This window comes from Ovis canadensis, chromosome 18 (assembly GCF_042477335.2).
Source record: "Ovis canadensis isolate MfBH-ARS-UI-01 breed Bighorn chromosome 18, ARS-UI_OviCan_v2, whole genome shotgun sequence".
Taxonomy (NCBI): domain Eukaryota; kingdom Metazoa; phylum Chordata; class Mammalia; order Artiodactyla; family Bovidae; genus Ovis; species Ovis canadensis.
In genome coordinates, this window is record NC_091262.1 from 77678081 (window position 1) to 77701904 (window position 23824).

Below are 23824 nucleotides of genomic sequence, written 5' to 3' on the forward strand. Positions count from 1 at the left end.
TCTGCACCGAGCACTTTCCTCACCTGCACCAAGCAAGACTGTGCACTTACAGGCTGCCTGCTGTATGCATTCCTCCCCAACCCAAATCTACACTCCCTTTACGCTCCTCTCCTCAGGCTAGACACCAAATATCAGGAAAGACACCTTTTCTGGGGTGTTCAGGTCAAGGACAACAGCTCTGTACTAAGCTTCTGAGTCACATGGCAGCCCCCAACAACAACCAGGAGCTGAGGGAGAGGGAGCAGCTCCTTAAAATGAAAGAGGATGAGGAAAGGGCTCTCCTATTGCTATCAGGTCCCTCAATTGGAAATTCAAGTCCTGCCCCTCACACCCCTCCTCAATCCCCTAATTCCTTCCCCTCGTGGAGAATGACAGGCTACACAAGTAGCTGTTTGGTTCCTTTCCCTTTTGCAAATTAGTCATCCTGCCCCGTGGATTAAACAAAAACAGTCAACACTTTCATGATGTCTTTGCAATCAACAATTACTGTACTTCACTCCTCCAGAATGGTGTGTTTTCATATCTGGATGGTGGCAGGAGTGTAAACAATGGGATAGCCCCATTTTACAGATGAAGAAATGAAGAGATGAACTGGTCTGCCCTGGGTTGTTTAAGAACAAACCCATTTCAGCCCTGTAGGTGTTTTTGTCTCTATATCAGGGGTGCTCTTACACCCATCAGCACAGGGTAAAGACAAGTTTAACCCAGAGTCAGACGCTGCCTTGGAGGGCACGCTCCTAGAAAACCCTCTAAGAAAATCTAGATTGCCCAAAGTAATAACACTGAAGATGCTTAATGCACCTCTGGAGGAGGCCTGCCTGGGATCCCTGCGGCTACCAATTCCACGAGTATTTCAACACGATCCAACCCACAAAATCCCTCATTCTCAAGCAAAGCTTCCACACGTGGCAAGCTAGCCTCTTGGGCCCTGCAGACCTGTCCCACGGCTCAGAACAACATGCCTCAAAGGCAGCCGACCGGCCACTCGGACACAGAAAGGTGTGTGTCCGCCAGAGGAGGACGAGGACTCGGGGGGCTGTGGGCTCACTCTGAGGATTCTAAACGAGAATCTTCCACCACTCTGCCCCAAACCTTTACTGAAATCGAGAGGGAGAAATCACTCATAATTTTCCTCACTGTTGAGTCGTCAAAATAAAGAAAACAGAAAAAAGGTGGCCTGCTCCTCCCTGTGACAGGCATTAAATCACCAATCGCACATTTACCTGTCTTGCAAGCAAAACCTGAACAGTCACCCCACGCCCCCACCCCACACACACACCTTGTCTCCAAAAATCCCGAAATGGACATCTCTCTAAAGGAACTGCATAGACCCAGGACGGGGCCCCTGGAACACACACCCATAATTAGTGTTTCTTCTTTCTTTCTGTAAAGGAATCCGGTAACATAAATATTAATCAAACACGAGAATCTGCCTCTTCAGTTTTGGACCATTATGCGTGCGGGATTGTGATCTTTACCCGTATTTACAGATATTCAAAGGCAGATTCTATCTTGTTAGAACTGTTATAAATGGACGTCTGAGAAATCAACGAGCAAGTTCAGGCACATAAGAAAACCTTCCTGTCCAGGACTGGCAGCGGCTTTGAGTTCCCAAGTGTTGAATTTGTTACCTTTTCCGTAGGCCTTTCAAAAAAAAAATTGACAAATGTCTTCAGATTCCTCCAGCAGAAAAAAAAAGCAAGCTGCTCAAAAGTTCGGGTAAGCTAAATCGGAGATTTTTTTAAGATCAACTCTTACTCAAAATGCCATGAAGGCATTGTTTACAAAAAACGTTAGCCTCTGAGAGCAGAGAGCGTGCATATTAATATTCTGTTATGATTTGGGCCAGCCCAAATCATAAATATATATGTATATACATATTTTTTCAAATTATCTTGACTCTCGTTACAGCAAATATATTCTGCTTGATTCAGACCTATTTCTGAAATAATGGGAAATAGAGACATGGTTCCAATTCTAGCTAGAAAAGCTGTCATGGTGAAGGTAAACTTTTAATCTTCTATAGGCAAACAGCATACATTTTTATTTCCAGAGCAACAGCTTTGGGAAAATGTTTGAACATTCTCTTAAGAGCTTTGTGGTAAATACATTGGGCGTCCAACCAATGCTTTTCTGGGTCTTTAAGGGCCTGTTGGAGTGCTTTAAACAATTGGAGGCCAATTTTTAGGAAGCAAAAATAAAGAGAGACTCCTAGCAAGGTGACCATTTGCATTCAAATTCTCTTTGGGGGAGTTATTGTAAGAGGTCGGCCTGGAGGAAGGGCTGACATTAATTCCCTGTAATTCCAGGGGGCTTTGTGCCCCATTCTGGTGGAGGGTTGCATTCCCACACAATTGGGAAAACACTTTTGTTCTTGAGTGTTTTAAATCCCAGCCCCAGGAATTCCCTCTAGAAAAACAGGCTCCCTCTCCTCCCCTGCTAAAAAAAAAAAAAAAAAAAAAAAAAAAACTCCGAAGAACACCACTTTTGGACAGGGCTTTTTGGCTCCGGATGGACACAAATTATGCACAACCGGACCCTGAGGAAGGCGCCTTCCAACCGAGCCTCACCTGAATCTAGGGGACCGCCGGGCTCTGTCGGGCCAAGGCGGGTGGATGAGGGCGGCACGACCCTCTAAAGCTTAGGCAGCAGGAATGGAGACGCCCCCCGCCCCAGCCCCTCGCCAAGATCCGGGACCAAAGCCCGCGAAGGAAAGCCACCCCAGCCCAGGAGGCCCGCCCCTTGTGCACGGCGGCTGGGGAAGGGGGGCCGCTCGCAGGACTTTTCATGGGTCCTGAAATGCAGTTCCCCACGCCCCGGGAAGGTCACCAGCGCGGGCGCCCACCGGGGGTCCGGGGAGGGAGCAGCGGCAGCGCTGGGAGGAGGGGGCGGCCCAGAGCGCACAAAGGGGCCCCCCGGCCGGCGGCCTCCCCGCCCTTGACCTTGGGTCTCCGCCTCCATCCATCTCCCAGCGCTGCCAGGGAAGGGGGCTGGCCTGGGGCCAGGGGCGAGCTCGCTGGGCGGGTTCGGAGCAGGGGGCCGCCAGGGGGCCGCCTAGGGCTGGGGGGAGGGTGGGGGAGGGTCTCGGAAAGAAAGACTCCGGGCCAGCCAAGTGCTCCCAAGAAACCTGCATTCCAAGTCCGCGCCTGGTGGGTCTCGGATTCACTGCACGCCTCCACCCCCAGGGAAAAGTGGCCTGGAGGCGCGAAGGAAGCCCCCTTCCCCTAGGCCGACCGGAGGACTCGGCCGCCCCCCGCCCTCCTCGGACACCGGGCCCCGAGGGGGGAGGGGAGCTGTCACGGGAGGAAGAAAGGAGCGCGCCTTCCCGGTGAGGCCAGACTCGAGCAGGGTCAGCTGCGCCTCCTCCGCCCGCCCCTCGCCGCCCAGCTCGGGCAGCTGGTCCATTAAGCTCCCGAATTATGCATGGGCCTGGAGCCCCCCCTCGGCCCTCCCGCCCCTGGAAGACACAGTCTACGCGCGCCGCCGCGGCCCGGGACCTGGAGGGCAGGAAGGAACGGCTGATGGTCGCACAGCCCGCGCGCCCGGGGCGCAGGCCGGAGTGGCCGCGGGAGAGTCGGCCAGCCCGGCTGCCCCCAGCGGGGCCCAGACGTGCCCAAAGACCCTCGAGCGGAGCCTCGGCATGCCCGATCAGGAGAGGGGCACCGGCTGCAGGGGAGGCCCTGGAGCCATTAGGAAGTTGCCAGTGTCCACCCATTTCCCGTACGGGGTCGGGGTGGAGCCCTGCGCCCCCGCTGGAGGTCGGCGTTACCGGCCACGGAAAAGGCTATTGTGTGCCTGGTCTTGGCTAGGAAGAGGGACTATGAGACCCCCACCTTGCAGGGCCCCCCGGGGGGCGGGGCCTCAAGTGCTGTCCCCGCCCCCCTCCCACGGAGGGAGCAGATGATTTGCAGGTGGTGGGCGCGTCGGGGGAGGGGTGGGGGAGTCATTGGAGATCCTGGGGGGACGGGGGGCGGGGGGCGCGGCCAGAGGAGTCTTACACGTGCCAACCGTCCGGACACACGGACAGTTGCATTAGTGGTAGGGCAGGTGGCGCCCGGTTTCAGGAGAGCGGGAAAGAGGTTCAGTCTCAAGAGTGGGGCGGAGTTAAGATGTCCATCTTCCCACTGTCCCTGCTAAGAGGCCGACGACCCAGGCCCCACCAGCAACCCCGGCCCCAAAGCGTGGGGGCAGCCTCGCCCGACTCGGGGAGCCAGGCACCGCCCGCACAGGAAGGCTGCTTTCCGCGTCTGGGACCGCGGAGCCGCGGGCGGCACGACCCCGACGCCAGCGCGCGGACCTTGTTTGTGTCTCAGGCCCCATTTGCGTGTCTTCTCCCCCTCCAGATCTCAAGCAAAGGCCAGGTCAGGAAAATTACATACTTCTTTTTCCCCGGGGAATCAAGTCGCCTCGCCTCCTTCTGCAGGGAAAGTTTTACAAGCCAGTGATGTCAGCAATGCCGGGAGAAGACCACACTGTTTAGGGTTCTTAATTGGCTGGCTTTGAACTCCGGGTGGGAGGGGGAAAGACTCCACTGGCTCCCTTGGAGAACTTGGTTTTGTGGGGTCTAGCAGCCTCAACTTTTTCAGCCAGTCTCTGGGGTGGGAGGGGCCCATCAAAGGTTTGTCCTGCTTCTCCTTTAGGGAGAGGAAGGCCCCTAGATGACTGTGGTTATACTAAACCCAGGACAGGCAGTCCCTGACCTCCAGCCCCAGGGGAGGACCCCTAGAACCCTGCTGGTTGGGGGGGCTGGGGGGGGGGCGCGCTAAACTCTCCAGATGCCATTCTCTGGCCCAAAAAACCCAGAGGACCAGGTACCAGAAAAAGCAGGCCAGCTACCTGCTTCCAAGGCAAGGGATGCAGGTAAGATCCCTGGTCCCTTTATTTTTTGAAATAAAGCCAGTGCTTTCTCTGCTACTTTCCTGGATCCCTTTGGTACCTGGTGTCGGGAGTGACAAGCATGTTTTCTGGACACGGCTGGGTTAGACAGACGTACTCCCCCACACACCATCGCAGCTCAGGCACTGGGGCTGACAGGCTGCAGTCTCTGCACATGCAGGTTCATCGTGGGTGGCCAAGGACCTGTTTACACCTTTGAGTCTGGACTCACCTGCCTACACCTAAGGCTGTGTCCACACTGGCAACATGGGCCATGGAAGCTGCCCAAGGGTCAGCAGCCCTGACCAAACAGTGCCTTGACTTAGAAAACGAGCTGGCTGTCGCAGGCTGGGGGGTCCACCCGCTTTGGAAGTCATATCCAAGTAACTGTCCTCTCCTCTCCACCAGGAAGGGAGGATTCTGACTTCTCACCTCCAACCAAAGACCCTTGCGTTGCTATTTTTCCACCCCAAGGAGCCTGGGGGTCCCAGTTTCCATGCTGTCTGAGCAGCAATCAGCAACCCCTCTCCCAGAGGGGTCTCTCATTCACAAGGTCCCACCTCTCCTCCCCAGGCCTCCTCCTCCCACATGACCCAGCCTCCCCACAGACTCCTCCTTCCTGGGGACAGCCCCCTCCCCTTAAGGGCTGGGGGAGGGGGCCTCCAGATCAAAACCAGTAGATGAAGAGGACCCTAAGGAAACCCACTTAAAAATAAAATAAAGCAGAGCCTTGAGACGTCCCTGGCGGTTAGGACTCTGTGCTCCCAACGCAGGGGGTGTGGGTTAGACCCCTGGTCCACAACCAGGATCTTGCATGCTGCCACAAACAAACAAGATGAAGTATTACATTCTCCAAAAAGGCCTCCCCCACCCCCGAGTCCTGATCCACCGCGCCATCTGGAGCGCCTCCCTGGGCTCAATTCCAGCAAAGCTGACACTCCTGCCCGCTTAGGTCCCTGGTTGCCTCCTAGCAGTGCCTGGGCCAGGGTGGGTCCATGTTTTGTGGGGACTGAGGTTTATACACTTGGGGAAGGAGAGGTCCTCTTAACAACCACACCACCAGCCCCCATCGACAGGATGAGGGACAGTACCCAGAAGGGGCCAGGTCACTCGAGGGACCCAGAGTCTAAACTCGATGACTGTCAGAGGGCAGCACCAAATCCTCCCAGAAGAATCGTCACAGCGCAGAAAGAGACCCCGTGTATCCTTTAAGGTAATACTTATCATTTTCAGTCACCAATATCTTCAAAGAAAACTTACTTCCTAAGCCCACTATGTAACAAATGAGGAAAGTCCTGGAATGAACTTTCTTTATTCAACAAAATTAAACTTTTAGGCTTCTTTTAGAAGAAAAAAATAAAAAAAGGGAAGGGGATTTAGGTGGGAAGTTGGAGTCCGCCCCTCACCCTGCACAGGCTCTTGCACCTGTTAGAAACCACCGGTCACTCCTTTTCCACTAGGGAAGCGCAGGCCCAGAGACGGGAGGGTCTGCTCAAGGTCACACGGCATGCAGGGGCCTGTCTCTCCCCAGGCTTCATGCAATAAACCCACAGGCCTGTTGCTAACCCAATCCTGACCCTGGGGGTCAGCTCCTAGTAAGATGGCTTTTGCGCAGACGGCAGAAGGCACAAGCAATCCACAGACAGGCATAGGACGGCAGTGGGGTGCACCCCACACTGCATCCCAGGTTCCTTCACGGAGCTGCACCCTTGGGAAACAGGGAGCAGAAGAGGCCCTGCCAGCCACAAAGACCCACAGGAACCCTGAGTGCCTGGGCTCCCAGGAGATGACCGGGTGAGGACCCCCATGCCACCCTGTGAAAGTCACTTGCTGGCTGAAAGTCAGGAGCCTGGTTTCTAGATACAACCATGCCGCTGACTCACAGGACACAGGCAGGTTAGGCAGGCATCATCCCTTGCCCTCCGACTCAGCACAGCACAGGGTGGCTGAGCAAGACGCCCACCCTCACTGTGACTCAGTTTCCTCATCTACAAAATGAAAGTAGTATCTGATTTACCGCCCTAGTGGGGCGGAGACGGTAGATGGGAACGAGGGGTGAAATATGACCACGGGCAGCACGGGCTTCACCACAGGAAAGAACACGACTGCCAGAGTCCACACCTGGGGCCCCGCTCACTGGCTGTGTGGCCCTGGGCAGCCGGAATCCACATCCGGGCCCTGCTCACTGGCTGTGTGGCTGGGCCAGTGACTTCACGTCTCTGTGCTCCAGCTTTCTCTTCTGCACAGTGAGGCTGCTGGGAGGATTACATCAGTGAGCATGTGTAAAGCCCTTCAAACAGTGACTGGCACGTTGTAAGCTCTAATGAAGACGTGTTAAATTAAAAACCCAAATACGAAAAACTCAGATCTTTTTGTCTCCTCGGTGAAAGAGGAATCCAAGGGCACAGGGTGATAGCCAGGCTGCCTTATTTATGGAGCTGTCTTAGCCCACTCCTGAGAGATTCTGGAGCTGCTGGTTATGCATTAGTCAGCCATGAAAATTAGGGGAGGGGGGGAGCTGTCAAAAGGCTAATAAAAAACTTAAGTCAACTGCTAACTATTTACTGTCAAATAAAAACCCTAATAATAATAATAATTGAGGCTGAATGTTGGTTAGGTTCTCCTCTTGAGAGCCCAGTGCCTTTTTCTCTCTCTCTTCCTTTACTTTCCTTCCCCTTTTCTGCACTCCTGCTGGAAGTATGGATCCACCTATATAAATCAGATCGTAAGGTCCCTAACCTAAAAGGGGGAGGAACTGACCCTTTCACTGACCGGTATTTTGCGTCTCCATCTTAGTTCAATACAACTTCCAGCTACGACGCAGCGGTACAGTCACGTTGCGGAGCTTACTGACACTCTTTGCCATGGTGTGAACAGAGTACAAAGGTTACCTGCTGTCTCTCGCCTCCCTGAGACCGCCCATCCCCGTTTACAGGAGAGGAAACCAAGACTCCAAGAGAGGAAACGGCTTGCCTTGAGCTGCAGGGCTGGGCAGCCTGGTGTGGCCAGAGCCCTGCCAACAACCAAGTACACAAGCTCAGACAGGTCTCTAAACAGGCGAGGATGGGCAAAGGCAGAGATCCTTCTGGCTCAGGCCGGAACCCCGCTCACTCCACTGGCGATTACTATTTAACAGTTGCAAACACACAGGGACCTAGTAACAGGCGTGTGTGTGTGCCTGTGTGTGTATGGGTGTGTTCTCAGTCGCGTCCGACTCTTTGCGAACCCATGGACTGTAGCCTGCCAAGCTCCTCTGTCCGTGGGATCCTCCAAGCAAGAATACTGGAGTGGGGTGCCATTTCCTTCTCCAAGGGAACTTCCTGACCCAGGGATCCAACCCGCGTCTCCTGCACTGCAGGCAGATCTGTAACCACTGAGCCACCTGGGAAGCCAGTATACACATACATGGTTTAAACCACACCTTAGAACAAGCCTGACCAATAAGAAAGGTTAGCTCCATTTTACAGGAAACTGAGATTTGGAGAGGTGGAAGGTCCTACAACAAGTCACCGGCAAAATACCAGTTCTAGCCCTGGTGCATCTGAATTATTGCTTTTATGTTATTGCTCTTCTGCCACCTGTCTCTCCAAACCTTCACCAGAAAGTGTGGGCAACTGTATGAGCATGCCTGGGACTGCATCAAGGTTTCTGGGGGCCTCAGGTTTCCTGGCAGTGTTTCCAAGGGTCACACCTGGGACAGGCTTCAAAGACCACCTTGAATGAGGTCTGGAGATAGTACCTGCCGTCAATAGCTCCACCAGCCAAGCAAATCAGAATCCCTCTCCCTAAAAGCCTCCATACTCTGTGCTGTATGAAGAAGCCAGGCAGCCCTGAGTCTGATTCCACTTTGCTGTGCGACCTCAGGCAAGCCCTTAACCCCTCTGAGCCCCAACTCAAAGTGGGATTAGAAACATCTATTTCAGAGTGGGGTTAATAGTATCTGTTTCAAGGTGAGATTTCAACCCAAGAAAAGCACCTAGCTCAGTGGGTGACCAGGTTGGTTCCCTCTGCCCCACCACCCAGCAGCCCTGCCCAAGATCTGAGGTCAGTCCTGCAATGCCCAGCTTACCCCAGCCAGAAACTAGGGCCATGTCCCTCAGACAGAACAGTCCACAACCCCTTGGTGCAGACAGAACTAATAATTAGCTGTCATGATTTAATAATAAAAAAATATAATCCATGCCACAACACACATGGATTTAACTAATCTTAATTTGAAGGGAAAATAACAACTCTAAATATATCAAATGCAGGGGTTTTTTTTTTAAGACAACCTGCAAGTGGGGTTTATCTCCAGTTTCCAGCACGAGCAAGTTATTTAGTTTCTGCCACTGGCCAAGCTAATATCCTTTTCTCACACTTATTTTATTTATTTTTTACAGTCTGAAATGAACGTTTTCCGAGAAGCAGTGTAAATCCCCTGGCTGAGCAGAAGCCCTTTTCTGCAATGCATTTTGTGGCTGGGACCCCAAACCAAAGCCCTGGTGTGTGCCCTGCCCGCCACGTGAACCCTGCCCTCCACCCCCAGGAGCATCTCCAGCCCTTCCCGGTTCCTGATAAAGGAACCAGGTGGAGCCATCACGGCATGGACCTGCCGCCGCCTCCAGCCCAGGGGGCCTGCCAACCCCTGTCGCCTGCTGCTTGTCTCCTGCATTTCTCCAGAAAGCTGACACTTGGCGTTTGGGGGAAGGAGCAAAGAAAAGGCCAACCTATGGCTGACAGCTGATGGCTCATTCCTCCCTTGATAGCTTCATTTGGTTGTGGAAGGGGTGGTAACGCGCAAAAATGAAATACCTGTGATCAGGGGCTATACAATGGGAATTCTAAGGCGGAATCTGGAGGAAATGGCTGAGAGACATCCAATAAAAGTTTTCAGGACACTGACTCCGAAAGGCAAGCATCTCACACCACCAAGCGGGGTCCGCGCTCTTTTCAAAGCTTTCCAGATGCTTCCATTTCTCAGGGGTCTATCTGAGCCCAGACCCTGTGCCGGGTGGGTGCTTAACACTCTCATCTCATTGAATTCTGAGCATGAAGCCAAAAAAGCAGGTGCAGACGAGGAAACCGGGATCTAGAAAAGTGAAGCAACTTGCCTGGGTGGGCTCGGAAATCCCACCCTGGGCTACCGGCACCAGAGCAGCTCGTTCCTTCAACCCTCCAGACCCCTCCTCCTGGGCGACCTGCCCTCAAGTTGTGACCAGATGACAGTAATGTGACCGGAGACGGGAAAGGAGTGGCCACACACCAGACGGGACCCGCGACTGTCGTCCTGAGGTTGTTTCTGACGGGCAGCCTCAGAACCCAGTGGAAATTTCTCCCAGATCCCAGGGAAACCAGTGGTCACCATTCTAACACCGGGAGATGATGGAGCCGGAGAGAGACAGCAGAGCATCTCTGAAGGAGGAGGGGCCCACTCGTATCCGCAGCATGCACGCCACGCACACGTCCTTTCTAAGCATCACGATTATCGTTAGGTAGATGAGGACCCTGCAGCTCAGAAGGGCACGTCACACTGCAAGTGGCCGGCAGAAAGCAGGGTGGGCGCAGACTTGGGCTCCCCAGTGCGGATGGCAAACCCAGACACCCCTAACCCCACTCCGCCACACCCTTACTCGAGACGCCCATCCCAGAGAAGAGCTCAGAGACTCACGCTCTTGGCAAAGCCTGGACCCTGCTCATCTCTCCTCCCAGGGTTCACTGTTCCTGCTGCCCTCGATGGATGGGTCCCCGAGCTCCATCAGAACCCTCCTCAGAGGCAGGGAGGATGTGGCGGGAAGGGATCGTAAGAAACAGGAAGAACTCCTAGACAGGTAGACATGTATCAGATGCCTGCCCCTGGGTCCGATCTCCAGCCAAAGCCCTTACCTCTGGCCAGCACCAGCCCTCCATCTGCAGGGGGGCCTTGGACAGAAGCTCGAGGGACCTCCTCCAGCCCCGGCACACCATCAAAACACAGCACCCCCGAACTCGACCATGCACATCAAGGGCAGGGCAGCTCACACCCTGGCCATGCCCCCACGTGACCACCTCCCACCATGCTCCTGCCCCACGGGGGCGCTTTCCAGTGGGGATGTCCAGGGTCGGGGAAGGGCAGGAGGTTCTAGTTGAATGAATGAATGAAGGCAATGGGACAGGGGTCCCCAACCTCCAGAATCTACTGCCTGATGATCTGAGGTGGAGCTGATGTAACAATAACAGCAGTAAAGTGCACAAGAAATGCAATGTGCTTGAATCATCCCCAAACCACCCCCCACCCCACCCTGGTCAGTGGAAAAACTGTCTTCCACGAAATCAGTCCCTGAGGCCAGAAAGGCTGGGGACCGCAGCCCCAGGAGACAAGGCTTCAGAAACATCCTCTCTCCACTCTCCTACTCCTCTATCATTTAAAAAAAAAAAGAAAAAGCAGTTAACTAATGTCTTTATACCCATCTCCAGAATACCATCCCAAGGAACAAGTGCCACTCTGGGGTAATGACTCACAGAATTCCAGCTCAGTTCTCACCCTGGGGATGTCCTTAATAGTGGAAGTGCACGCATAGCTCAGTAACTTCTTTGCAACCCAGTGGACCGCAGCCCACCAGGCTCCTCTGTCCATGGGATTCTCCAGGCAAGAATACTGGAGTGGGTTGCCATGCTCCCTCCTACAAGGGATCCTTCCAATCCAGGGGTCGAACCCATGTCTCCTGCATCGCCTGTATTGGCAGGCGGATTCTTAACTACTGAACCATTCAGGAAGCCCCTAACAGTGGAAGGGACCCCCCACATATTTACAGGCCAGCCCTGCCCAGCCCATCTCTGGAGCCCAGCCTCTAGAAGCACCTGGTAGGAAGAGAGTTGGGACCTGCCTGTCTAGACCACACTCAGATTGTGGGCTCCAGGAAAAGCAGGACCCTCACAGCCACGTGGGCGCCCCACCTCAGACCACCAAGCCAGAGGCCAAGTCCTAGGAATCAGCACCACCCACACCAGCTACCGACCAGGGCCAGCTCCGGGGATGACAGGGGTGCATGGACAGGCTGGAGCATCCCCTCCCACCACGGCCAGGAAGCAGGGACAGGAAAGGCCTGAGCAAGGCCAGCAGTGCCCGGGGCTGGGGCAACAGCTGGGTAGATTTCCGGAAGCCCAGGCAGAGAAGCGCCTGGAATTCCTAGTCCCCCTCTTAAAATATAAAGACTCAATTATCTTTGAGCAGCTTGCTTTACACATGAATTGACACATTTATTTTACAATAAATAACTAAAAGTTATCTGTGTTTCCTTTACTGTTAATCTACACAGAGAAATAATAAACAGGGCTTGTCTACAAAAATGCAACTACTGCAGTCCTCAGAATTCAATTAAGCTAAAATAATTAATGCTCCCACCATATTAAATGACTTTAAACATTTGAGCTACTGAAGTTTTTATTCTTTAATCTTTCCTTTTTATTAAATTAAAAAAAAAAAAAGAAGAGGAAGAAGGAAAAAGTTGGTGTCAAAGTAGGGAGGGGAAAAGGCAAAAAAGGAGCCTGGGAAGGAAAAATCATGATGGGCTGTTAAAACGGAATGGTCGCCTTTAGCTGACACAGCACGGAGACTGTCTCGTGCCTTTGATTAAAATAACATTTTAAATGCTTTGAACAAACATATCTCCTTAGACTTCTAAGGGATTATTTTACATATTTTTTCGAGAATGAAGAAATCCATTTGTCCTGTTGCTGAACAGAAAAGGCCAAGAATATCTTTCGTCACACACAGAATAAAAATACTGTAGGCCGCTGCAGTATTACAACCTCGAAAAAGGGAGGGGGGCAGAGGGCGCCGGGGGTGTGGGGGTTGAGGACAAAGCCGCCTTGGAGATTAACTTTGCCTTTTATGAAATCATATTTAGTCGCTTTCTTAAACAAACCTACCCACAACGATCTGCAGCCTCTCATTGGAAAATACCTTCTCTGTGAAATGAGGATTTGGATGGGCCCTGGCAAAAGCAGAAAGCCTTCCCACTGAACCATGAATGGGACCCCTCTCGTAGGCAGAAGCCACTCCCAAAAGGTCTGCGTGAGCTGATGCCAGGTGTCTGTGCCACCGGTGCAAACTGTCTCTCCGCGTCGGACAAAGGAAAGAAACACAGACACAAGGGGCCCAACTCCTTCCTCGCGCCAGGGCTCCGGCCCCAAGGAAGGCGGGATCGCTCAGACCTGCTTGGCGCTCTGAGAAACCGGGGCAGACGGGACTTTGGCCTGAACACGTCAGACACTTTTCTCAACGCCCTGGGCAAGTTGAGAGTGTGGGAGATTTCACGCTAGGACGCCAGCCAGAAGGCCAGCCCCACAGGCCAGTCTGGTTGCACAGGGTCTCCCCAGGGCCCAGCCCATGCCTGCAGGACTCAGCACTCCACTGCAGGCCAGAGACAGAGTTCATTAACCCCACTGTGCAGATGGGCAAAGGGAGGCTCAGGGTCACAGAGCTGCCCGGTGGCTGCCCCAGAGCAGCTGGCCTTGCTGCGTCATCTGACTGTCTCCTGGGTGACGGCAGGGTGGGGCTGGGGGGTCTCCTGGCCACACTCATCTGTCCCACCCATGGGAGCAGAATGTCCTGGTTCCACCAGGTTCACCTGCCCACCCCAAGTAGCACCCAAAGCCTCCGTCCGCCCAGCACCTCCGCTGGTTTCCATGACCCAGACGTGGTGGAGATGGATACAATCTTCTCCGCCAGCCAACTGCTTGCGAGCTGCAGTGCCAGAAAGTACCCCCAGGAGGAAAGCCACACTGGCAAAGCATTTACGGAGCTCCTGCTCTTTGAACCTACCCACTCGGCCCGCCAGGACTGTCCCTCCTGGTGACACCAGGAGAAACTGAGGCTCGGACCCCGAAGGAGCTCATCCAAAGTCTCCTGGCAGGATCTGAGCCCTGCACGCGCTCCGATAGCGTCCTGCTGCTTCTAGGAAACCCGGGCCAACCTGGGCCCTGAGCTCAGTAGGACAAACCAGAAGCCACCACTCTGGGCTGCATGGGGCACGGGTTCCCTGAAGGAGGCCCTGGCAAGCCGTGGCCTTGACCCGAACAGAACTTGAGGCCAACTCCCTAGGCCTGCCCGAGGACGCCAGCCCCTGCACCTCTTCTTCAGGTGATCAAAGCCAGCCATCCAGGTGGCCCACCAGGTGAGCGTGCCAGAGGTGATGGCCAACCTCCCTCAAGGAGCACCGGCTCCAGCCAGGTTCCCACGAGCCCCTCCCTGGGCCCACTTCTAGCACCAGGCAACATCAGAAGGGGCCTCTTTAGACAGATGGGAAACCGAAGCCAGAGAGTGGATGAGAAAAACGAGGGCCCCCAGCAGGCCCTGCCCACACGCCATATCTCATCAAGCCTCACAACAACCCCCAACAGATAGGTCTCATTCGCTCCGTTTCACAGATGGGGAAACTGACTTTGTCCAAGATATGAAGAAGAGATTCCAACTCGATACGGTCGGGCTCCAAAGCCGGAGACTAAGCCAAGAACACCAGCAAAGTCAGGGCCAGCTAGCCTTCCCAAGGTCCATCCTGCCCTCCCAGCCAGCTGTGGATGAGGCCCCCACCACAGAGTCCATTGCCAAAAGCAAAGCAACCCTCAGCCCTCTGGGCCTCTCCGAGCCCCAAGTCTGTCTCCCCCTGAGACACCCGAATGGTAGCCCCTAGGTGAGGGCGAGCCCATCCTGGTAGCCCCTCGGGCCCTCCCAGCACCGCCACCCTCAGACAGAGGGTGAGCCACCCCCGCCCCCAGCACATCGAGGGGCGAGGGCGGGCCTGGGACCCGAGGCGTTGGGGTGGCTTCTGCAGCGGCCGGGCGAGGGCAACGTTCCATACCTGCGAGGTTCTCCTGTTTGGGGCAGACGCCTTTCGTAGGTGACAGCAGGTGGTCATCCTCATCGGGGGTCACCTGGATCCCGATCTCCACCGGCTCAGACACTTTCCTGAGCTCAGAGCGCGAGGAGGGCGGAGGGCTGCCCTTGTCCAGGCCTTTGTCATAGCAGGCCCCCAGGCTGCCGCCACACTGCTTCTTCTTGTGCTCTATAAAAACCAGGATGTCTCCCAGGGGGAAGTTCATCTGACACTGTCCACAGGTGAGCAGGTCAGGGTCGGGGCCACCCACCATCAGCCCCAGGCTGCCGGGCTCCTCTATCTCCAGACCCTCGTCTTCCTCGAGGATGGCGGCCTCCACATGCTCAGGCTCTGCTGGAGAGAGAAAGCACAAGGGGAGGGGCAGAGAAGACAAGATGGGCTTAAGGAGTCACAAGACCCATCATTCATTCCAACCCTTCCCCACCGAGAGGCAGGCCCCTCCGCTGTGGGATGCGAAGGGCTCACCACGTTCCCCACCCAAGACTCCTGGAGGTAAGGGGTTCGCCATCCTGCGTGCCACAGATGGGCAAACTGAGGCTCTGGGTGCAGCCCTTGCAGCTCCCAGAGGTTGCCCCTTAAGCAGTGCGGATCTTACGGCTTTCTAGTTTATTTCCTGCCAATTTCCCTTCCGTTCAGCATACGGACACACACATGACCACCTGCACATCCACACACATCCTGGTTCCACCAGGGGCTAGACCATCCCCAGCCTGGTGGCAGCATGATGGAGAGGCATCTCGAAAACTCTGCGACATCTCAGAACCACCTGGGACCTTTGAAAACCCCCAAGCACCCAGGCAGTACCCCAGACCAATGACACCGGGAGTCAAGCTTCAGGCTGTCTTTTTTTTTTTTTTTTTAAGGCTCTCAGGTGATTCTGATGGGCAGCCAAGGCTTAGAACAGTGAGCCAGAGCTGTTTCTCCCTGCTCTGGCGGGAGTCGCACACCCCTCTTCCCTCCCACCTTTCATTCAGGTCCTCCCCATTCATGAGCGCCCCTGCTTGCATTCCTCTACCTGAGACCTGGCTGCACACCAGACAGGAAAACAGAAACCCAGACGGGCGTCCCGGGGCTGGTCTTTCCAAGAGAAAGAAAGGACCCGGGCTCAGAAAGCAACAAGTGAGCATTGGTTCAGAAAGAAATATCGAAGGGAAAGAAAAAAAAATAAAACAGGGAAGAGACGCGGCTAGTCAGCTGAACGAGGCAGCCAGCTTCCCTGCCAAACACTCTGCTTCTGGTCAGACTTCCATCGCTTTGTAGATTTTGCCGACATTCACCAACTCCCTACTGTCCCTTTTTGTTGGTCGGTTTTTATTTCACTCCCAGTAAAAAGAAAAGAAAGAAAAAAAACTCTTCAGACTCCAAAAGCATTTCTTGGCAGATGACAAACCACACTTGCAATGGGCTGTATGTTTTCATATTTCTTTAGCCGCCGATCTACCTACCTCCTTTCATTTTTGTTTTGTAGGGGGCAAGGGACCCAAATATTTTGAAGCTAATAAACGCCTCAAAAAGCAGCAACCCCCTCAGGAAAACCTGGGAGACACAGCCAACCAACAGGTCATAAATAAGGCAACAGGACAGTGAAGTTGCATCCACGCTCAGGGTCTGAGCAAACTCGAGGTGAAATTTGTCAAGAGCAAATGTTAACGGCCATGTAGACAGCGCCAGTGGTGGGGTCTTCCGAGAAGCCAGGGGGCAGCCAGGGGGTCTGAAACCCGAGGAGGCAGGTATGGTTTAAGTTGTGTGGCATTTAAGAAAGGATGATGAAAACCACAGAAGAACAGAGGGAAGAAACAGACTGGAGGAAAACACATTCCGTGGCAGTGAAGTTATTGACGGGCCAGAGCCAAAGAACAGATAATTTAAGGAAAAAATCCTGTGGCATCTTCCATCCTACATTATAAATCACGGCTCTGTGTGTTCTGAGCACAAGCTTCTTCAGGGCCTGCGAGAGTCCGTGTGGAAGACCCAGCAGACAGCACAGGACATGGAACACGCGTGAACTCTGCACGCAGGGGTAGGCGCCCAGGTGTTGCGGAGAAGGGAAGTGACCATCTGAGATCCCGCCCATGCTTCCAGAAAGAGCAGACGGAGCCCTCGATGAATTACATGTAGAAATGCACTGGCGATGCGGCCGCCCAAAAACACCTCGCAGATGAAGAAATCCGAAATCTCTTGTCTGCATACCTCTAACAAAAAAAAAAAAAAGAACCTAGAAGGTAAGAAAAACCAGTGTGCACAAAGGCGGCCCCAGAAACCATTAATTACACTTTAAAAAGAAACCAGAGTTTACTTAAAAAGGAGTTGGAAGACAATGCTACATAATTAATTTACCAATTTATTTTATGAAAAGATGCTTTGCTATGGTTAAAATGTAATCACAACCCTCATGCCGAACAGTGTTTCTAGGGGTACCTCGTTCCCTGCTCACGGTTTGTCAGAATGTTAAAGGTAATTATTCGGTGCCTCTTTTCCCTTTAATGATCTAACATTGAGCAATACTGTTTATATTGAAAAGCTCGCACCTTTAATTACCAATTACATATACATAATTTCAGAGCCAAAGGAGAAGGGCTGTGAAAACAGTTCTTTAGAAATATAAGGATGTATTGTGCACCATTGCCAGAGAAGGAACTCTTAATAAATGGGAGGAGGATGTCAAAATACTGTTTTGTTAAAAAAAAGAGAGAAAGAGAGAGAGAGAAAGAGAGGCACAAAGGAAATAAGCTGAAAAAGCAAAAAAAAAAAAAAAAGGACAAAATGAAATCGAGAATTCAAATCAAACAGGGGTGAGTTCTGTGGTAGAAAGAGTGGAGGTACCTGGTCCTTCTGAGCGGACCTGGCACTCAGCAGCATCTGTAAGGGCATTTGATAAAAAATAAACAAAGACAATATTTCATCCATCCGAACCCCAACTTGATCATCCTTTCTGTGGACAGGGAGATGTTTTCTGTCATCTAATTTCATCTTGGCTTCCCCCGTCTTGGTTTTGCGTTTCATTAAACTTTTTCAGCCGAGTCCATCAGTCTGTTCTCCCCGGTGGGAATTTTGAGAAGCCTGAATAGTTCCTCTCTGCTGCGGGATTTTAAACTACATAATCTCAAACTTCTTTTCTCTTGCAAAAGAAACAGGCTAATTTAAAAATGAGCAAAGCTCACGCAGGCCTGTTCATAGGTATTCATCCTTCTCCTTGCCATCTTTTGCTAAGGGACTCTGTACCAACACTTTTCCTTTTTCCTTTTTTTTTTTTTTGTTTTGTTTTGTTTTGGTAACATCTGGTATTCCTTCCTTTATTTGGCAGTCTCTGCCTTTTCACTTTCCTCCTGCTGCAAGCCTCGTGAGCCCCAGTAATTGAGTCTGAAAGTATCCGAAGCCGTTGACTGGGCCGCAGGTCTGAGTTCTGCCTCCAGCCCTCTTGCAGCCAGCCAGCCTGGGCAGCCAGGCCCCGCTGGAGTCCCATCCAGAAGACAGCTCTGAACTCAGGTCCCCAGACCCAGGGTCCAGCCCTCTGCCTCCTCCAAAGGCGCCCAGGAGGAAATGAAACAAAAACATGTCCTTCCCCCGTCACGTGCAGTGCTGAAAGTAAAACTCCTGGAGATGACAGGGGGTGTTCGCCCAACTTCAAGGATCCGGGTTTCCTCTGCCCACCCCACCCCACCCCACCCCACCCCCTTGGGGCGTGGAGCCCTGGGCTCTGGCTGCTGCGGGAGGAGCTTCCCAGGAAAGTAGCAACGTCACCCCGAACCCCCAAACTGTCAAGCTTTTAGGTCAGAGCAGGTGGACCAAGACAGCTTGCTGAATCTCATGCTTGAGGCCTTCGGAGACACCCCCAAAGGCGGGCTGTGGTTTCATTTCCTCTGCAGGCGGATACTGAGCTGGGCGTGGGGGTGCGTGTGTGTGTGTGTGTGTGTGTGTGTGCGCGCGCCTGTGTCCCTTCTTAGAAGCCGATCGCTCACAGAAGAAATAAAAGGAGAAAGAACCACTTGCCCAGGCTCAGAGAAGGGCACAGCGAAATGGGGCCTGCCCCCCACAAACCCTCCTTCCTCAGTCCTGTGGGCGAGGGTGGAGACCCACTGCCCCACACAGGCTCAGAGGACCAGGCCCCTGCCTGACAGGCAGAGTCGCCCAAACTGCCACCTAGAGATGAGAAAGCACCAGGAAAGAGAAAAGTCACATATACACAAAGCAGCCTTTCAAACTCCCAGACCCTACAAACCAGCCCCTCCGGCTGCGTTGTCCCACAAACTCCAGCCTTTATTTAAAAAAAAAAAAAAAAAAAAAGAAGGCAAAGATGAGGTCCTTTCCTCCGAGAGGATTTCCGCTTTCACGCAAAGCTCCCCCAAGAGTCAGCAGCTCTGGAAAACCCTGTTGCCCTCACTCTCATGAGCCGAATAAAGTTGATGGATCGCTGCGACATTTGACTCAACGGGAGGAAAGATGACTGAGTGCAGCTGACGACTTGTTCCAACAGCAGGTACCTGGCTGGGGTGGGTTCTGAAACGTGACATCCTAAAGCACATGGACAAACATATATTTACACACACACACAGTTACATGTTTGTTGTCATTTTCTTTTACAACAAAACCACATTTCATTTACAAGGCGAGGACTCCTCCCAGCTCATAAATACACTTAGAAGCAATGAAATCAGGGTTCACAGATACTAATGGACATTCCTGTTAAGTGGACGGGGAAACACTTGATCCTCAGACCAGTTCCCCCATGCCTCGGGCTGGCCGGGAAGGAATTTGGGCGGAAGACGGAAATGGAAAGACATCATTAACACCGACCGGGCCAAGCAGCCCACAGGCCCCCCAGCAGCTGCAGAGGCTTAGCGGGCCCTACCTGGCCAGGGACCCCCACCCCCATCACACGCTGGCTCCAAGGGCCCTGCCCGCCCTGGGTCTCCTCTAACAATTGCCCCTGCACCTGCCCTTCGGGGAATTCCAACCAAGGGGCTGGCCTCCTGCTGTCCCCAGAGCCCAGAGCATGTTCCCTGCCACACACACAGCACACAGGCCTGCATCCCCTTAACCCTCCATCAATTCAAATCCCAATCTTGTCCCTTAATGGCTAAGCCACAGACCAGGAGAAACCCATGGAGAATTACTGTTTCGGTGATCGGGGTGGGGTGGGTAGGGGAAGGAGGTGGGGGGAGGGGTGCCAGGCTCTCAAAATCCTGTGCCACCGACGTCACCGCAGCCATCCTATTTGTACGCGTGTTTACAAGAGACGCTGAGCATCCACGCGCTGGAGCGCCGCATCCGCCGGGAGGACAGGTTACACCTGCTTCCTACGAAGACAGCCTCCACCAGCCAGCTCCAAACCAACAATCTGCGAAAGGATTTGCCACTCTCCTCCCCGTGAACATCCAGGAAGGGGCCGAGACCTCTAAACGCCACCAAAATGCACCCCTCGACGGAGCACACTTTCTGAACCGCCATCAACGTTTAATTTATTGGATCCAAGAGAAAATGACAGTCGTTGCGGGCGGGGGTCGGGGGGCGGTGGAGATGGGAGAGAGAAGGAATCAATTCTTGGCAGAGAAAATAATCTATGACTAGAGGACGCCTAAAGGCTCGACAAGAGGTTTATGAAGTTCTCCGCTCGGAGGGAATCACGAGGGGCCAGCAGAGGAGTCGGAGAGGAGCCTCAGCCGAGCCAGGCACGTGTTTTGAACGTCCTCAAGGGGCCACGAAGGGTTAGGACCCAGCCCCGTCTGGCCTCTAGGAAAGCCTTGGGGCTGCTGCTGGACCCGGGGAGGGGGCAGCCAGGCTGGTCCCAGGCAGGTCCCACAGATCTGGGCTCTCTCTTCCTGGACCACTCGTCCTCCCGGGAGGAGCAGGAGGAGGACTCCAGCCGGCTCCAGGTGTCACATCGCTGGGGGCCCAGGCCCCGTGCCACATTCACACTCGAGGGAAGGGCACAGGCTGGGGCCCGCCACCAATCCCACCAGACCCTGCCTGCTCCTCGCCAAACGCAGCACCCGCCTCAAAGTGAAATCTCCCATATTTCTGACATCGGGACAGAAAGAAGGAGGCCGGGGCACAACCTCATCTGTAATGTGGATTTCCCTGTCCGTGAAGATGACCTGGGGTCTGGCTGACCGGGCCCATCGCCAGAAGACCCAGGCTTGACCTGCATTTCAGGGAAGTGGGGACTCCTGATCCAAGGAAATGTTTGGGACACAGGAAGAACCCAGTCAGCACTCTTCAGGAAAGGTGTGGGGAGGGGGTTCTGAGGGTAGGAAGAACACCCCCCTCCACATACACAAACTGTCCTCTATGCCCCCAGCCTGGTTTCAGGATACTTAAGCATGTTAAAATCGGCTCCCTGAAAACTCCCCTAACTTGCTCGACAGACTTGGTCCAAACTCCCCACCTCCCCCAGTGCACCCGCCTCTCCAGATCCCCCAAAACTGAGCTCGGGAGGCCGGGTCTCACACATCCAAAAGGAAGAAAAAGACCCCACGAACAAGGAAAGCACCGCTCAGGTGTATTCACAGAGCCCATTCACTACCACAAGGCGACTAAGAACAAAGTCAAGCCCACGATACCAAAGCACGGAGTGACCTATGTTTTGAGAAATCAGATAGTTCTTTAAAGAAAAATGCTTTGCTACAGAAATCCTTCTAAACACATTCAGAAGATTCAATAAACCTGCAAACACCTTAAATTTTCAGACACGACAAAGCTCGTAATAAAACATATAAAAGCATTCTTCGAGGCCCAATGAAGAGATTTGTTTTCTTTAATGCTGTGCCTTTTCAAAGGTGCCAAACAGAAGAAAAGGACCGTCCACACAGGATGCTGAACTGAGAGCCTTTAACTGGAGGCGAGGCTCTGAGGCTCACAGCAAAACAACAAGAGTGAAAACTGCTTCCAACATCTCGTTTCCAAGGTAGAAATTTAAACTTGATTCCCCCCGCTTTTTAATTCTCAGCAGTGCATCCATTTCTGAGGCTCACGTTCATCACAATAACGCTGGCACTCAACTTTCCTGAGTCATTTTTGCTTGCTGTTTTAGTATAGAACTCGTTAGAACATTCTCAAGTGTATTTGTATTTCAGCAGTTCAGTCGAAGGGGGTCATAAAAAAGTTGTGTAAAACAGAGGATTTTTTTTTTTTTTTCACTTTGAAGTTACCTAATTCGGTGTGGTCTGGGATTTCATTATCGTAGCAGAGCTCGGGCTGGCTAATTCAACACCCAAGCAGATTATCAGCTGCCTCGGAAAAAAAGAAATAAAGAATGAATTTCTTGAATTTCAGCAACTACACAAAAGACTTGCATATGTCAAAATGCCGGACGAGAGTCCCTGTGAATGTAGCACCATTAATCAAACCGCGATCTGGTGTCACTTTTGCCAGTAAAAAAACGATGCTTCTCCCCTCGCTCCCCTCACTGGCTCGTGCGGAAGACACTCGAAGTGTGTCCCTCGGCTTTCATGTGCCTCCAAATAGCCTGCTCTCGGCACTTTTTATACATGCCTGGGGAAAACCACTGCTCAAGGGAGCCGGTCAGCAAATGGCTTTTCTTGGGGAGGGGAACAACAGCTCGGGTAGATCTCACTGACGTTTGGCTGTCTGGGAAGGAAGGGTTGTGAGATGAGGAAGAGGGCCTTGCCAGGCCCGCAGGCCCCATCGTGGGATTAAACAGAGAGCTGGAAAATGACAAAGCCACACTCAGAGCAGCCGGGTGACACAGACATCCATCCCTGATGTTCTGCCGTGCCCTCTCCCTTAAAAAAAAAAAAAAATGCCAGTAGGCCCAAAGCTAACACTACCTTCAGAGAAGGATGCTTGGCCAGCATCAACAACTTGACTGTGGCCACAGTTCCCAAAGAGCATTTATTTTCCCCCGTCCTTGCAAATGTGACAACAGCATCAAACCCAGTCCAAAGCCCTTGGAGAGTTTTAGCTAAAGGTAGGACCTAACCAGACAGCCAGAGGGTCCTTCCTTAAGCCATAGGAGATGCAGGAGATGGTCCCCAAAGGTCAGGAACCCCATCCTGACCCTCCTCCTCGTGTAATTATTTTCTTCACACACTGTCGAACCTGTAGTCTGTATTTAGTTACAGCTTGTGAAACTCCCCCAAGTTCCAAGGGAAAGGATTGGGGATTTTTGAAATGACTTTTTTTTTTTTTTAACGGTTTTCTGCAGGCCAGAGGCCACGGCCCCAGCCCAAGGGTTCAAGACAACAGTGGCGTTTTATCTCTGAGTTGTCAAATGAGCTCACTGCCGCAATGTGCTTACAAGAGGCTTGATTCAAACATTAAATGAAGTAGAGAAATCATCAGATAAATTGCTGGCCCTCTGTACTGCAGAGTGAAGCCTCTTTCCCCGGCTGATGACAGCGATAGGCTTTTGTCTGACCTAATTTATTTCTCTTTTAGGTTAGAATAAAGCACTCCTTTCCTGTCTCCACGTAACCTCTTCTGCCCATGGACTGAACTCAGTACAGGAGACTCAGGGTTAACTGTGCTGTCTGCAGATTTCTTGAACTTGGAGAAGAAGACATTATAGATCCAGAAATCCTGTGATCAGAAGCCCACATATCCCCCAGCACGAAATTACACGGTTAGGGGAGAAATCATTTCGTTAAAGGCCGTCCATTAAGGGCACCGTTCGGGGTGAAAAGCATTAGCAAAGCTGGGTCTCGCAAGCACATACTCCTCTCAAACAAAGTTTTACATGTTATTTGAGTTGGCATTTTATCTCTTTGGGGACTGATGCTTTTTCCCTTAGTACAGTGGGAACATTACCTAATAAATGGACTTGAGAATCCGAGTGTTATAAAATCTGAGCTGGAAGGATTTCCATTCATCAAGCTGTTTTAGACACGACTCCCCAAGGCAGCGGCAGATCGCGGGGTCTGTGACATGCAACACAGGAATGGACAGAACGAGGTTCACGCTTCCCAGACACCCCCCGCCACAGCCCATCCCGTGTGCCTCGACGACCTAATGGAATTCATAAAGTCAAGACCACAGACGAACTAGAGGAAACACACCCGCTCAAAAAACTAAGCACTGCAATTGTTTTCCAAAAAAAAAATTAAAAAGAAAAATTGTCCCCCCATCTGCCTAGT

At 52.8% G+C, this 23824-nt stretch overlaps 1 protein-coding gene across 2 annotated transcripts in view; it reads right to left on the bottom strand.

Annotated features, from left to right (window-relative positions):
* Window positions 1-23824, bottom strand: part of BCL11B (BCL11 transcription factor B) — a 99267-nt gene that overhangs the window by 69809 nt on the left and 5634 nt on the right. The window contains exon 2 of one of the 2 annotated variants that reach the window (XM_069559971.1): window positions 14697-15065. In XM_069559971.1, the coding sequence (XP_069416072.1) occupies window positions 14697-15065 (369 nt within the window). The remainder of the gene's footprint in view (window positions 1-14696; window positions 15066-23824) is intronic. The other variant, XM_069559972.1, reaches the window with a different exon arrangement.